Here is a 15,222-nt window from a genome sequence, read left to right on the forward strand (position 1 = left end):
TGCGTGATGTTAATAATAGGGGAAATAGAAGGCTGGGGGGGTGGTTATGGGCGAACTCTGTAGTTTCTGTTCAGTTTTTCTGGAAACTTACAGCTGCTGAATAAAATAAAATTTTTGTTTTTTTTTTAATGTTAAGGTAAGAATTCCATGCTGTTAGGGAAATTCTGTTCCACATGGTCATTCAAGGACCTGAGTTCCTATTCATTGCTCTGCCATCCCCGCAATGTCATCATTGTCTGAGTGGTATGAGATAGGTCCCCACCAAATCCAGGTTCCAGTTGGTGGGAAAGAAGAAGAGAAAGTGCAAGTAGGCCCACCCTCCAAGAGCATAGACCTACACAGTACCCTAAGCCATATTCTATTTTGAGAACTTAGTCACTTGACCATACCTAAATGCTAAGAGAGCTGGGAAATGTCTACACAGATACCTGGGAAGAAGGGAAGAAGAGCTTATGGTGAATAGGCAGCCACACACACACACACACACACGCACACACGCACACATGTACACATACATTCATATCTTATGTTTTATTATGCATTTTATATCTGTAACTACCTATTATAATTCTTTTCATTTACAAAACTAGGATAATATGGCAGCACAGACTATTTTGCAACTGTTTTTTCAAATTATAAATAATAATGATAATTTATCTTGGACATAAGTACATGCTTTTCAGCTGCCTAATTCTTTATGACAGTTATTTGTTATTCTATTTATAGATTTGCTGTAATGGGTTAACCTTTCATGAACTTTATATTTTTTCCAATTTTTTTCTATTTCACGTCTCCAGGCTGGTCCACATCCTTTAATTACATGTTCTTCTCACAGTGACCCACACTTCTCTTTTATTTGGCATTAAATAATATTTATTTAAATAATTTGAATAATTGTCATTGTTTTTTTTTTCTTTTAAATTAAATGTGTAATGAAATCATGAATTGTGTGACTTGTTTCACATCTATGCTCTCTTCTGGCATAGAAACTATGTGAGAGTCCCCCATTAATGTTGGACTACAACCGTCTTGTTTACTAATATATCACCAAACCTAGCCCTGCACCTACTACAGAGTAGATTTCAATAAAAACACATCAACTGAAAGTCGAGTGTATAAATGACTATCAAAAATGCTTTAGACTTCTCAGTGTATTTCTGGGATAATTCTTTTATTTCTTTTCTTTAAAGAGAGAGAGCATGCATGCCCACAGGAGTGGGGAGTGTGCAGGGACAGAGGGAGAGAGAATCTCAAGCAGACTCCCCACTGAATGCAGAGCCTGACTCAGGGCTGGTTGATCTCACCATCCTCAGATCATGACCTGAGTTGAAATCAAGAGTCAGACTTTTAACTGACTGAGCCACTCAGGTGCTCCATAGGATAAATTTTATAGCAGAGTTGTTTGATCAAAATCATGAACATTTTTTATTTTTATAGATATTGCCTATAGAAAGTTTATACCAATTTAGTTTTTAAGACTTTTACAACACAGAGACATAAGATCAAAGAGAGGAGTTATTTTAAAATTCAATTTGTTATACCTCTATGATTGTGGGATGAGAAATGTTATTTTTAGTTTGGGGGAGAAATTTTAAAAAGATAAAATAGAGTCCCATTTAAATGAGAGATTTAGGGGAACCTGGGTCGCTCAGTTGGTTAAGCATCTGCCTTCAACTCAGGTCATGATCCCAGGATCCTGGGATAAGTACTGCTTCTACCTCCCCCACTCCCCCTGCTTGTGCTCTGTGTCTCTCTATGTCAAATAAATGCATAAAATCTGTTTAAAAATGAGATATTTAAGTCTATGAAACTTTGTAAAATTTTCAAATGTTATTTGATCTTTGAAACGGCTCAAATACGTATTGTCATGTATATATGGTATGTTACTGTGATTGCTCAATTTTTCCTCAAAAAAGTGACATTAAACAGTAAATGTTTCAACTAGTTTATTGAAAGTTAATATAGAAAAGTGCACATATCATCAATCTTTGGCTTACTCGTTTTTCACAAACTGAATACAATCATGTAAGTAGCTCCCAGATCAAGAAATTGAACGTGATCAACACCCTAGCAGTCCATCAAGTGACAGTGTTAATCTATACAGGTATGTGTCCCAATTATGTCACAAATTGATCATGTGTAATAATAAGAGTGGTAAGATATGTTTATATGAATAAATTTAAAACACATTTGTATGTACCTACATATATTATTGTACAAGTGTTCACGCTGAAGTTTTCTCCTGAATTTCTTTCATCGTTACACACTACGTATTTTAAAGACAGGTCAATGGAGATAGAAGATCCCTCACGTCATGCATAGTTAAAATTAAAATCACTGATTACCCTGCAAATTCTTCGCGGTTTTCAGATAGTGTGGAAAGCCAACCACACAAGTCGTGGAAACAGCTGAGGACTCTGTATGACACCACAGTGACGCAGGATGATTCAGGCCTGTGGGCTATTATTGGAGTAACCAAGTGCTCTATGTGTAAACAGGCTATTAAATAATCCCCCTTGGAAGAGGAAGGAGAAAAGGAAAAGTGAATCTGAGTCCCTGGCGCTTTATCTCTCCACACTGTACTAATCATAATCCAAAATGTCATGTCAGTCAGTATCGAAGTAGCTCTGATTTTTGGACTCTGCAGATGTGCTACCCAATTCCTCTGGGCACAGCCAAGCTCCCTGTGACTGTTTGTCCCTCTGAGGAAACTCAAGGTCACTACTCTTTGTTCCAGACACTTTAGTCAGCATGTACATTTCTCTTTCTCAGATCTTCCATCACATTTTACTTTGACTTCAAGTACGATCACTATTTTCTTTGGCTTTTAAGAAGATCCAGAAATGACATGGTATTTTATGGTTTTGTTAGGGGCGATAACTATCTTACATTTGAAGGTCCAAGGATGAAAGATAAGCATCTGTCAGCAGTATAAATGGAATCAAAGCGGAAGCTAATATAACTCTCCAATAAAAGACAAAACCAGTCACACAACAATAAAAAAGAATTTAGAAAAAGTAAGTGTCCCAGATGTACCAAATAATTACATGCAGATTTGGTTTTCATTTGGCAGACCCCATAGATGTTCAAAATATCCCAGTAAATTGGAGAAATTGTCTATCAAATGAAATTCAGTAGAATAACATACTGAGTAAAATTCAATATAAGTTTGAAGTATGACACTTAAAGATAACCCCCTTCCTGTATGGCAAACATTTTTGCATATGTTTCTCATTTAATCCTTATAATGGTGCAATGTGCAATGAATTAGTTACTATTATTATTACTGTCTTCTAATTGAGGACACTAAGTGTCAAAGAGGTTCTGTGACTCACACTCCTACACACCTGGTAGGAGATAAAAAGGGATCAGAACTCAGGACAATTTTGATTCCAAAGATTCTTCTAAAAGTCCTCCTCTAATCTTTCAGTTCAGGTATTCTAAAGTCTTGGCCCAAAATGTGCACAGTAATGGGAAAATGACTCAAAGACAAAAGTTGTTGACTTACAAGCCACTTGCCCCCATCACTGCCACTGAGCACCTATTATGTACCAGATAAGATGCCAAATGCTCGTCATCAATCAGTTTCCAGATGAAGCTCAGAGAGGGTCAGAAGCTTGCCCACAGTCAAGCAGGTAAGGGGTGTGGTGGTAGAGTTTGAGCCAGATCTATCCATCTAACTCCAGATTTTTATGCAGATGAAGCACATCAGAAAAGTCACACTCTAACTTGTGTGCTTTTGTTATAGGTGTAATCCTGATGAACCTTGGAGAACGCAGGGCTCCCTGCAGTCAAACCTGAGGCTGCCCCTGTTACTTGTGAGCTCAGGGCATGAGTACAAACAGAGGTTCACATACCATATGACAAAGTATTTAAACATACACCAAGTTAACATTTGTTAAATACATTACGCTCAATCTTTCTACCTAGAGGAGTATGCCTTTATGATGATCTGGAAGGCCAGATTTCAATTTGGCATTCTCTGACTCCTTGGAATTACAAGCCAGAAGCTGATTGCATGAGGCCCCCAAGCTTGTCCTCCTCTTGCCACACAGTGAAATGCCCTGTACTGGGCTCTTCCTAGTCCATTGGAGCTCTGTGCCCTGCATCTGTGTCCTGGGTGGGCACCTAGCCACAGAATCTGCTCTTGGGAATCAAGACTCAAAAATGAATCAGGGAAAAACCCTGTAAATCAACCTAAGGCCACTTGGGCAGGAGAATCTGGGGTCCTGGGTACTTCGGTGCATGATCTAGAAGGAGGCGTGGGTGTTGGGTAGACACATCTCATTGGCCTCATTTCTTCACCTAGAGGTTACTCCTGTAGGAGATCAGAGTGAAGCACCCCCACCATGGGCCTCCTTATGGGTAGGAGATAATCCTTTCAGTCCCCAGAGACTTTCAAAGAAGCATCTTTCAAACAGCCAACATCACCTTTTTCTCTTTCTTTCTTTCTTTCTTTCTTTCTTTCTTTCTTTCTTTCTTTCTTTCTTTCTTTTCTTTTCTTTCTTTCTTTCTTTCTTTCTTTCTTTCTTTCTTTCTTTCTCTCTTTCTTTCTTTCTTTCTTTCTATTGGAGTTCAATTTGCCAACATATAGTATAACACCCAGTATTCATCCCGTCAAGTGCCCCCCTCAGTGCCTGTCACCCAGTCACCCCAACCCCCCACTCACCTCCCTTTCTACCACCCCTTGTTTCTTTCTCAGAGTTAGGTGTCTCTCATGTTCTATCTCCCTCACTGATATTTCCCACTGATTTTCTCTCCTTTCCCCTTTATTCGCTTCTGTGGAAGGAGCCTCGGTGTTCATCGAAGGATGAATGGATAAAGAAGATGTGGTCTATGTATGCAATGGAATATTCCTCAGCCATTAGAAAAGACAAATACCCACCATTTGCTTCGATGTGGATGGAACTGGAGGGTATTATGCTGAGTGAAGTAAGTCAGTTGGAGAAGGATAAACATTATATGGTCTCGTTCATTTGGGGAATATAAAAAAACATCACTTTTTAAAATGAATTCTAGTCTTTTAATCTTGCCTAAGTTCTAAAACATTAAAGGCCATCCACTGCATAAATCCCAGAAACAATTCTTAAAAACTATTTTCTCATGTTTATAATTTTATACCACCTTGCATGGCCCCAAAGCCCCACCAACCATTGGTCCTCCCAAGAAAGAAAGACAGACCCCTCCCCCACAACCCTCAACTGTTTGGAACTTGGCCTCCACCCTTTTATCAGTCAGAAAGCCCTTGTTCCCTGCTCATATCTAGCTAACTGCCTACTCTATCAAATATATTTTGTCCTTTCTTTTGGGGGAAAATCCCTCATGCGTACACTGAAAAAATCTGACTTACAGCATTAAAATTCAAGGAAATCATTAAACATGTATAATGACTTACAAGTAATGTTACTTTTTACTGATTAATTTGGTGCCTTGCCTACTGTGTGTTTTTGTGTCTTCATTTTCTTTTTTTAAATAACAGTAGAAAAATCATTTTTAGAAGTCAGATGTACTGCTAACTCTTCATAATGTACAGCTCGGGCAATCCAATATATGTTATTAGCTATATGACCCTGATGGGAGAATCTTAACAGAACTTCATTTTGTTAAGTTCAAAGGAGTTATCAATGGTGATTTGCATTTTAAGTCTTGAATATTTTTCTAAATGTAGAAGACTATTTGCATGTGTGCTTAGCTTACATGAATGTTAATATTTTAATTAACAAATATCATTTTTCTTAAAGCACATGCTTTCAAAAGCTGACACATTAATAGGGGAGCTTGCTCTTCTCCTGAGTTATGTTTTTATTCCTGGCAAACATCGCTAGAATTTCATTTTGAATGACACTGAGGAAATAAAGGTTGATAAATAGAAATATGTTTTACAGATAATATTTTAAGACTATATTGATTGTATAAAATAAGATTTACCTGTCTTCTTTAAAAGTTTTTAATCTGTGTTCTGAGGAGAAATTTAAGTATCTGTTGTAGGTTTCTTACAAAGTGTTGCTAAAAAGGGACATCTGCCCTCCCCTATAAAGTGAGGTCGAGGGCAACACTTTTCAATAGAGCTTATTTTCTTGTTACAAATAAAACATACCTATTATTTTTCAGCATTAAACATTATAAATTTATATTCTGTAGAAACTGAAAACCCTTCCTGTAGTTCTTCTCAAAGCCAGGCATGGTGAATATTTTGGTGTCCATTCCTCCAGATTTGATTACTTTGGCAAACCAAAATGGATCCTCTTCTAAACCTTGTTTAACAACTTGCTATTTTCAAGTCATCATGAATCAGATGTATATTGACATCTTAACAATGCATATATGCATGTGAGTTGGAGCATGCCAAATTGCCTCAAAAGATAGAACCCAAATATAGTAGCTTGAAGAATTTATTTTATTCTTGCTCAGTTAAGAGTTCCAGTTTTCAGGGGTGGGGAGGAAGGACTTGGTTTTGGTTTTCTTGAAGTCATTTGAAAAGTTAGGTCACTCTGCTTGTGGCTCTACTCAGCCTGGAGAAAGGCTTGGAGGTCTGTGTATGGGCTATTGTAAGGCAAATATCACTTCAGCCCCAGGCCACCAGGGAGAACTTTCTCCTACAGCCAGAGTTGACCGTAGGAAAGGCAACCAAATGCAAGCTGAGAAAGAAGGAGAGGAGGCATGTGGTCAGTTTATATCTTTCCCGTGTCATTATAGAGCATTCTATATCATTCTAACTGCTGTAGAGCAGTGGTTTTAAGGGTTCTCCTGGGGCCAGGAACCCATCTAAAAATGGTGGTCTTTTCTTCTGACTTTACACATGGACATTGTACAACTTCAGAGAATTTCATTTTATCTTTTTTTTTTTAAGATTTATTTATTTTTTAGAGAGACAAAGAGAGTAGAGAGTGTGGGAGGAGGAGCAGTGGGAGAGGGAGAGAATCTCAAGCAGACTCCCCACTTACCACAAAGCCTGACATGGGCCCTGATCGCATGACCATGAGATAACGACATGAACCGAAACCAAGAATCCAATGCTTAACTGACTGAGCCATCCAGATTCCCCCCAGAGAACATTTAAAAAGGAAAATAAGTGCTATCCTTTTTTGAATGAGTTCTACTTTTAGTCAACTATTAGAGTGCTGATATTTAAAATTCATAAGGCAGTATAACATAGTAGTTATACTGGATCCGAAATACTTGGGTTGGAATCCCCACTATGACATTTACTAACCATGTGCCTTGGAGCCTCAATCAACTCATCTATAAATAGAGTATAATAATAATATGTCCCTCACAAAGTTGATATGATTCAAAAGAGATGTGTACAGAGGGCTCAGTAGACTGCCTAGCACATAGTAAGCATTCAATAAATGACAGCTTGTCTAATATTACTAGAGAGAAAAATTGACATATTGTTAGTTTACTGAGCAAAGTCCTGAGTTGTCCACCAGGAATTTTGCCTTCTGTGAAGTGTGACACAATGATGCAAAAGCTCCTGCTGTAAACATACACTCACAGATGCTTGGGATTTCCACAGTTTTCCAGGAAATTACTTTTTCATCAGGCTATGATCAACAGGGTTTTTACTTCCTTATGATTTTTAATTTTTAATCATCTTCCTTTTTTGAAAGGTTTTATTTATTTGAGAGACGCTGAGAGGGAGGGAGAGAGAGAGAGAGAGAGAGAGAGAGAGAGAGAGAGAGAATGGGCACATGAGCTGAGGAGACAGGCAGGGCGGGAGGGGAGACTCCCTCCACTAAGCAGGGAGTCCCACATGGAGCTCGATCCCAGGACCAGACCATGACCTGAGCTGAAGACAGATGTTTAACCAACTGAGCCATCCAGGCACCCCTGATCATCTTCCTTTTAATCGTAAAATGCTTCAATGTGGCTTCTTTAGAATGAGTATTGTGCTGCTGTTGTGGGTGGTTTGGTTAACTCTAGAGTGAGTGGTAACATGAATTTGCATCAGCTCTTTCGGCCTGTAATTTTGCAGATCTTAGGACATGACGCATTATGGCTCAAATATGAGTTTTCCTTACACTTCTTCCTAAGATCTGTTCCTGCGATTTGAAGGAGCTTTTCTCAGGAAGGAAAGGCCTTTTGTCCCACTGAAGTGGGCCATGGTAAAAGAGAGTTCTAAAACATGACAATATAATATTCAAGATTTCTCCTTGGAAGCTTTTGCTCTTGCTGTTGCTGTTGTTGGATGTCTGATCAGTTTTGAAAACTATTAACAAATCTTAGAGCACAAAATATAAGGACCATGTAGCAATTGTCTTCTAAATTTGGTACTAATCATATCCTTTCAAAGACTATATTTAATTCTGAGCTTTGTATCTGAAGGGAGACAGAAAACTTGGAGAGAGTTTAAAGGAGAGCCATAAAAATGATTAAAGGTTTAGGAAACAAGACCCGTGAGGAAAAGCAACAGAGTGTGCTTCTGCCTACAGCACAAACTGGAACCCAGACTGGAAAAGAGCTTTCAACTGAAGGACAGCTATTGTGTCTCAGCTACCCCACAGAGAACACTTTAAATTAAATGTGAAACATTCTGGGCACCTGGGTGACTCAGCAGTTGAGTGATCCTGATCCTGGACTCCTTGGATCAAGTCCGGAATTGGGCTGCTTCTCCCTCTGCCTGTCTCTGCCTCTCTCTGTGTGTCTCTTTGAATAAGTAAATAAAATCTTTAATGAATAAATAAATATGAAATATCCTGACCACGGGGATAAGTACTTGACCCAAATGGCCATGGTAGATCCCTATGTAAAGGGTTATTACAAATAGGGTAGATTTGCAGCTGCCAGAAAGGAGAGTTTGGGCCCACCTGATAATATCCATGATACCCTCTTGAGATTTCTTTTCGGTCTCCTGATCCTAGGATTATTTCTGGTTCTTTAAGTGAATAGCCAATGTTAAGTTGCAAATGGTGAGATCGCAACCTCAGTTGCATTTAAGATTCCCATCAGACCCTGATGATCTAGACGAAGACCACTCCTTATGGTAATTCAGTGAGTGTGACATGAGGTTGGTAATGACAGTATCAGTGAAGGTGAAGATTCCAGTTCTGTTGATGGTTAGACTAATTCATTAATTATTAGAAGATTTAATCTCCCCAGTTGCTGACCTGGACCTGCTCCACTGATAACTCGAGAAAATCAGGGAGAAATCATAGGGAATTGTGTTTAATTAATATGTTTAATTGCAAAGATTGATAATTCAAATGCACGTACATGGCAATTTTAATAATCAAGAAAAACATTCAGAATGTACATTTACTTATAGTTCTTCACTTGTTATTTATCTTGATTATGTCCCTCTCAACAACTTTGTAGATTCACTGAGGTACAGATGATAAGCTGTACAAACATGGCCATAAGTGGTCACTAAATGAGGCAGAGTGGCAAACTATATATATTGAGAATTTGCTTGGTGTTAGGAAGGTTTAAAATAAAAGTCTACAAAACACATCCCATGTCCTCACACACACAAAAAACATGCTAAAGAAACATGTATTTGCTAGTAGGACCAAGCTATTTATTACACAAAAGAATTTTTTCAAATCAAACTGGTTTAAAGTCTTGATGCACCAGAATTTGGGAGATGCCATAATATCAAGCAAAGAAAATTCAAAATTTGACTTTAAATATTGCTTTGACAGCAACATAAGCATATTTGCCAAATCTGATTAACTAAATCCAATAATGAAGAAATAAGTAGAGAAATCTAGAAAGTGGGATATCAGTCAAGGTTCTTGGGGGAAAAGTCATTATTACAGAATACTTTTTTAATGTAGGGAAATTGTTTTATAGTAAGAACTAAAGAAAGACCAAATGGAATGTACAAACCTTGGTTGGAACCCGGATTAGGAAAGAAAACAAAACCCCAGCTATAAGATATTTTTTGGAACAACTGAGGAAATTCAAATATAGACTGTATACTAAATGATATTATACAATTAATGTGAATGTTCTTAAATGTTACTATTCCATTGTGACTGATTATGTGAAAGATGTCCTTTGTTCTTAGATAATTCTCCCTCTTTCTCCCTCTATATGTGTATGTGTGTAGATATGTACGAATAGCCAGCCGGATTCTTTCTTTAGCAAAAAAAAAAAAAAAAAAAGAATTTTTTTTTTTTTTTTTAGTTAAACAAAGAACAAAGAATTTTTTTTATTTTTTTATTTATTTATGATAGTCACACAGGGAGAGAGAGAGGCAGAGACACAGGCAGAGGGAGAAGCAGGCTCCATGCACCGGGAGCCCGACATGGGATTTGATCCCGGGTCCCCAGGATTGCGCCCTGGGCCAAAGGCAGGCGCCAAACCGCTGCGCCACCCAGGGATCCCAAGAACAAAGAATTTAATCAATAAAACAAATCAGAACATTCCAGATATATATATTTGTATATATGTGCATAGATATATATACATAGATAAAGCAAATGTGACAAAATATTAAAAGTGGTGAAATTGGATAAAGAATATGTGTTCACTGTACTCTTCTTTCAACTTTCCTATAGCTTTTAATTTTCAAAAAATAAAATGAAGAGGATGTGGAATTGTTTCAAAACTGCAGTTAGCAAACCTCAGTATATGATACCCATTAAGTATTTGAAACAACAAAAGAAGTGAACTGTTTGTGGTCTTTATTTTCTTGCAGCCTCTCTTACTCTCAAATTAATACTTGCCATTCAAGAAGTATTTACTTTAAATATAAAAACTTTCAAAGCTAAGAAATTAAGTGCTATAGAAATTCAAAGCAAACAAACAAAACCTAAGTCATTCTCACTGTATATATGTTAAGCCATTATGTGGTTTACCTTAAATAGACAGAACTGTGTGTCAATAAAACTGGAAAAAAAATAAGTCCTGTAGAAATTAAAATGTGTAGCCATTGTCTCTTGAGTCACAATTCCCCATATCCCTAAATTTTCAGAACTCTCATCTGTGTTTACCTGTGTGATCATACTCATATCTAATAGTGGGTAAGTGACTAAAAGTTAGGGGCATAATTATAAAAATGCATTGAGTTCCTATTTTTTGAGAAGCCACAATATAGCCCATAGGCTATGATTTCAGTAATAACCTTAATAGTGCATGACGTTTATTTAAGCAGATTGTCCATTAAGCCAATCCCATTAATCCAAACCATTGCAATTTTAACATGTTTTTATGTCCTGATGTCATCAAGTGTAAATAATCAATGAAACTGCACCAGATTCAGTTCAATTTGCCAGCATTTCATTGTCCTGATCTATCACAATCCTCCCTGTGTTCCTGTGAAATCTGCCAGATTAGTTGTAACTTGCATATTTTATATTTAGATTAGGGAATCCTTCTGGAATGCTACAGACTTGTTTTGCTTTGTTCATTGAATTCTTTGTTGCATGTCTTGCAAAAAAGGATTCAGTTGGATAGTAAAGGGCTACACCCAGTAAATGCTTCAGAAACACGAGTTGGACAGAGCATTTTGTTTTCTGTTCTGAGTCACCAGATGACTTGTTGGATCTTGAGAGCCTGCTGAAGCAGAACAGGCTCAGGGCATGAGTCAGAGCCACTGTGCTCATGGTGGGCTCATTTCACCTCAGGTTCAGGAAAGGGGCTATGGACTTTTTTTTTCTTGTGATATTCATGTTACAAGATTTCCTTTGAAGCATTTATTATTAAAGCAATATTGAAACTCTTTTGTGTTATCACATAGGTACTAAACCATTTGGAAGAGTTGGAGTCCATTAAAATAGTTCGGGAAATGTGGAATCCATTCTTGCATCAAGAGGGGAAACATTCAGGGATCCCTGGGTGGCGCAGCGGTTTGGCGCCTGCCTTTGGCCCAGGGCGCGATCCTGGAGACCCGGGATCGAATCCCACGTCGGGCTCCCGGTGCATGGAGCCTGCTTCTCCCTCTGCCTGTGTCTCTGCCTCTCTCTCTCTCTCTCTCTCTCTCTCTCTCTCTGTGACTATCATAAATAAATAAAAATTAAAAAAAAAAAAAAAAAGAGGGGAAACATTCTGCGATGGTCTGCAAGTATCCCTTCCCTCTATGCTTTGTGGAAGGCAGGTTCCAAGTTCTCTGATTAACCACCAAAGAGAGACCTTAGTAATTACAATGTACTATCTACCTTTTTGGGTAAAATCAAGAAGGTTGGTGTCATGGATACATTTGTAGTTAATCCTTTGTGATGTGATATGATATAGACAAGATCAGAGGAATAACAATTTTGCACAGAAATGTGTTCAGAAAGGTCCACTCTTGGGATGCCTGGGTGGCTCAGCGGTTGGACGTCTGCCTTCGGCTCAGGCATGATCACAGTGTCTAAGGATTGAGTCCCGCATTGGGCTTCCTAAAAGGAGCCTGCTTCTCCCTCTGCCTGTGTCTCTGCCTCTCTCTCTCTCTCTCTCTCTCTGGGTGTCTCATGAATAAATAAGTAAAATCTTAAAAAAAAGAAAAGAAAATAAAAGAAAGGTCCACTCTTGCCTATGTAAGGTTTTGGCATCCCATTAAAAGGTTACAGAGAAGAGGATCATTAATTGGACATCATTTCTCCCAGTGCATTTGGACTTTAGTGGATTAAGAACAACTCAGGAGTCACAGTAAACACTACTTTCCCAAACAGAATATTTTATTCAATTTTGCCTTTGTCAGAGGATCTTATACACTACCTTGCATATAGGAATGTTTCAATAAGTGTTTGTTATTAATTGATTGGGAGGAGAAAAAAATGAGAAAGTGATGGATAATTAGATTCCAAATAAAAGATGTTGCCTGGACAGCTGAGACAAAGATGGAGCAAGATCAAATCATTCTGGTACCACTTAGAGAAGCTTTCATTTCCTTCAGATTCTTTATGAGCAAGTAAAAATGGCTCTTCAGTGCTTTTACTCTTCTTTCTCCTACCTCCCAGAACTTTTGCCCTTTATATTTTGGGAAGCAGTGGGCTTCTGGATTTCAGGGGCTGCAGGAAATGCTCAAAAGTGACTTGGCTTGTAATCCAAGTGGGCCCCCTTGGAAGACCTCTGGAAGAAGTATTTTTTTATCTATGTTTTTTAAAATGAGTTTTTTCTACTTAATTCTATCTTCTAAACTAGGTTTTGAGAAACTCTGGGCTGGATTGCTAAAAGAATGAGAACCTGCTAACACAGTGCCACCAACTCAGAATCCCTGGTCCTCAGGGATTTTCCAAGGGTCAGCTCTGGCCCTGTACCCTGTTTTCTTGTGGAGTTTGGAGGCTTCTGGAAGAAGTAAACAACCAGAGAGCTTCTGCTATCTCCTCCCTCCAGGTCCTTCATCCCACCCATGGTTCTGCAAGAGACTTTCTTCTGTGTCCCCAAGGAGTTCCCTAGCCCTATCATTACTGAGCCCAAACAATCTGTTAAAACCTTCTCCAGGGGCACAGGGTGGCTCAGTCAGTTAAGCATCTGCCTTCGGCTCAGGTCATGATCCTGGAGTCCAGGGACCCGGCAGGGAGTCTGCTTTTCCCTCTCCCTTTGCTCCTCCCCACTTGTGCTCTCTCTCGCTTGCTCGCTCACTCTCCCTTTTTCAAATAAATAAATAAAATCTTTTTTAAAAACCTTCTCGAGTAACTGGACATATTTAAAATTTTTACTACTAAAAAAAATTTTACTACTATTATTTTTAATAGTACTGTCACTTAGACTAACTTCATGAAGTCACATGCCAACAATTTTATGCATAAATGTGATTCACCAAATTCCCAGAGCACCTCCAGTTAATTATTAGAAAGTACTTGTTCTTATTACTTATTACTAGGACTATTTAGTCCCTATCAAAAGAATTCCATTTAAAAAATGTATCATCTGGGGCACGTGGGTGGCTCAGTGGTTGAGCATCTGCCTTTGGCTCAGGTTGTGATCCCGGGGTCCTGGGATCAAGTCCCGCATCAGGCTCCCCACGGGAAGCCTGCTTCTCCCTCTGCCTATGTCTCTGCCTCTCTCTGTTTGTCTCTCATGAATAAATAAATAAAAAATTTAAAAAATGTATCACTCTCTGTCCTTTTCTGGACGTTGCCCTTGTTTGTATCATGTCACTTTGTCCCTGGCCAGGTTATTCCTTGGTCACATGTGTTTCTTAGAATGCTATTGCCTTCTACCTGTGTTTGAAGCAAGCTCTGGCTCTAGGAAAACGTGGACTATCAATGTTGTTGGCACTCCTGCGTACTCAGTCCTAGCCGTAACGTGCTTTGAGTCTCACTGAATTCCCACACATTGCAGGTTTACTGAAACTCCGTACTTACAGGACCCCATAAACACCATATGTGAGCTGGGGGATAGACAAAAATCCATAGTGGATGTGCATATTGTGTGAATCTCCTCTGCCCCACACACATGTTCCATTGTCCATCAGATTTCACTTACAAAAAGCAGGTTAATAGATACGATTAAGACAGTAGAGTATTAAACCAGGCATGGGTCCCCCTAAGCACAGAGTCATAGTTCCTGGCAGATCTCACATCCATAAAGCCTTCCAGTGTGGGAAACAGAAAGAGATGTGATGTTTTCCAGACCCCAGCTCCAAATTTTCACCCTGGGTGGGGCATACACCTTCCTCCCCAAAAGTTCCAAGGGACACCTGGTCCAGAGGACAGATTCAAGATGGGCTGGAGCTGGTTTTGTAGCTCGTACTCAAAACTCCTAATGAATATGATGTTCACTCATAGTGGCCTTCATTTTTCCAAGTGAAGAATATGAATCATGTCAACCTGTACTTAAATGGGAAGCACTTGTGATATCTCAAATTCTTTTCGATGGTCTCTTGCTGTAACTTCTCCAGCCTCACTTTATTTTTCTCCAGATGCTGTGAGTGTAGGAACACACTGTCTGCTAGACAAGTGCATCTGGTGTAAGTGCAGGGACAAAATAGATGCTAACCGGGCTATTTCATATACTTTGTGGATGGACGCTACACACTTTCTCATCTTTCTTTCAATAGTTAAGAAAACTAAGAGCTCAGGCTCTGGTACCAGGCTGTCTGGGTTTGAATCCCATTTCCACCATTTGCTTACACAAATGTATACCTCAGTTTCTTCATCTGTAAAATGAAGGTACTGATAGTCCTTAGCGCATAGGGTTATTGTGAGGATTGAAAGAATCCCTATACTTAGAATCTTTTCTTAAGGTTCCACATGTAAATGAGATCATATCATATTTATCTTTCACTTATTTCACTTAACCATAAAGCCTCAAGATCTATCCATGTTGTAAATGTCATATATTCATACA

At 38.7% G+C, this 15,222-nt stretch overlaps 1 protein-coding gene across 1 annotated transcript in view; it reads left to right on the forward strand.

Annotated features, from left to right (window-relative positions):
• The first annotated feature begins 223 nt into the window (after window positions 1-223).
• The window catches only part of C2H10orf67 (chromosome 2 C10orf67 homolog), a 189,797-nt gene continuing 174,798 nt past the window's right edge, over window positions 224-15,222 (forward strand). Inside the window, exon 1 of the mRNA XM_038532058.1 lies at window positions 224-307. Coding sequence (XP_038387986.1) covers window positions 224-307 — 84 coding nt within the window. The remainder of the gene's footprint in view (window positions 308-15,222) is intronic.

This window comes from Canis lupus, chromosome 2, assembly GCF_011100685.1.
Source record: "Canis lupus familiaris isolate Mischka breed German Shepherd chromosome 2, alternate assembly UU_Cfam_GSD_1.0, whole genome shotgun sequence".
In the NCBI taxonomy this organism is placed as follows: Eukaryota; Metazoa; Chordata; class Mammalia; order Carnivora; family Canidae; genus Canis; species Canis lupus.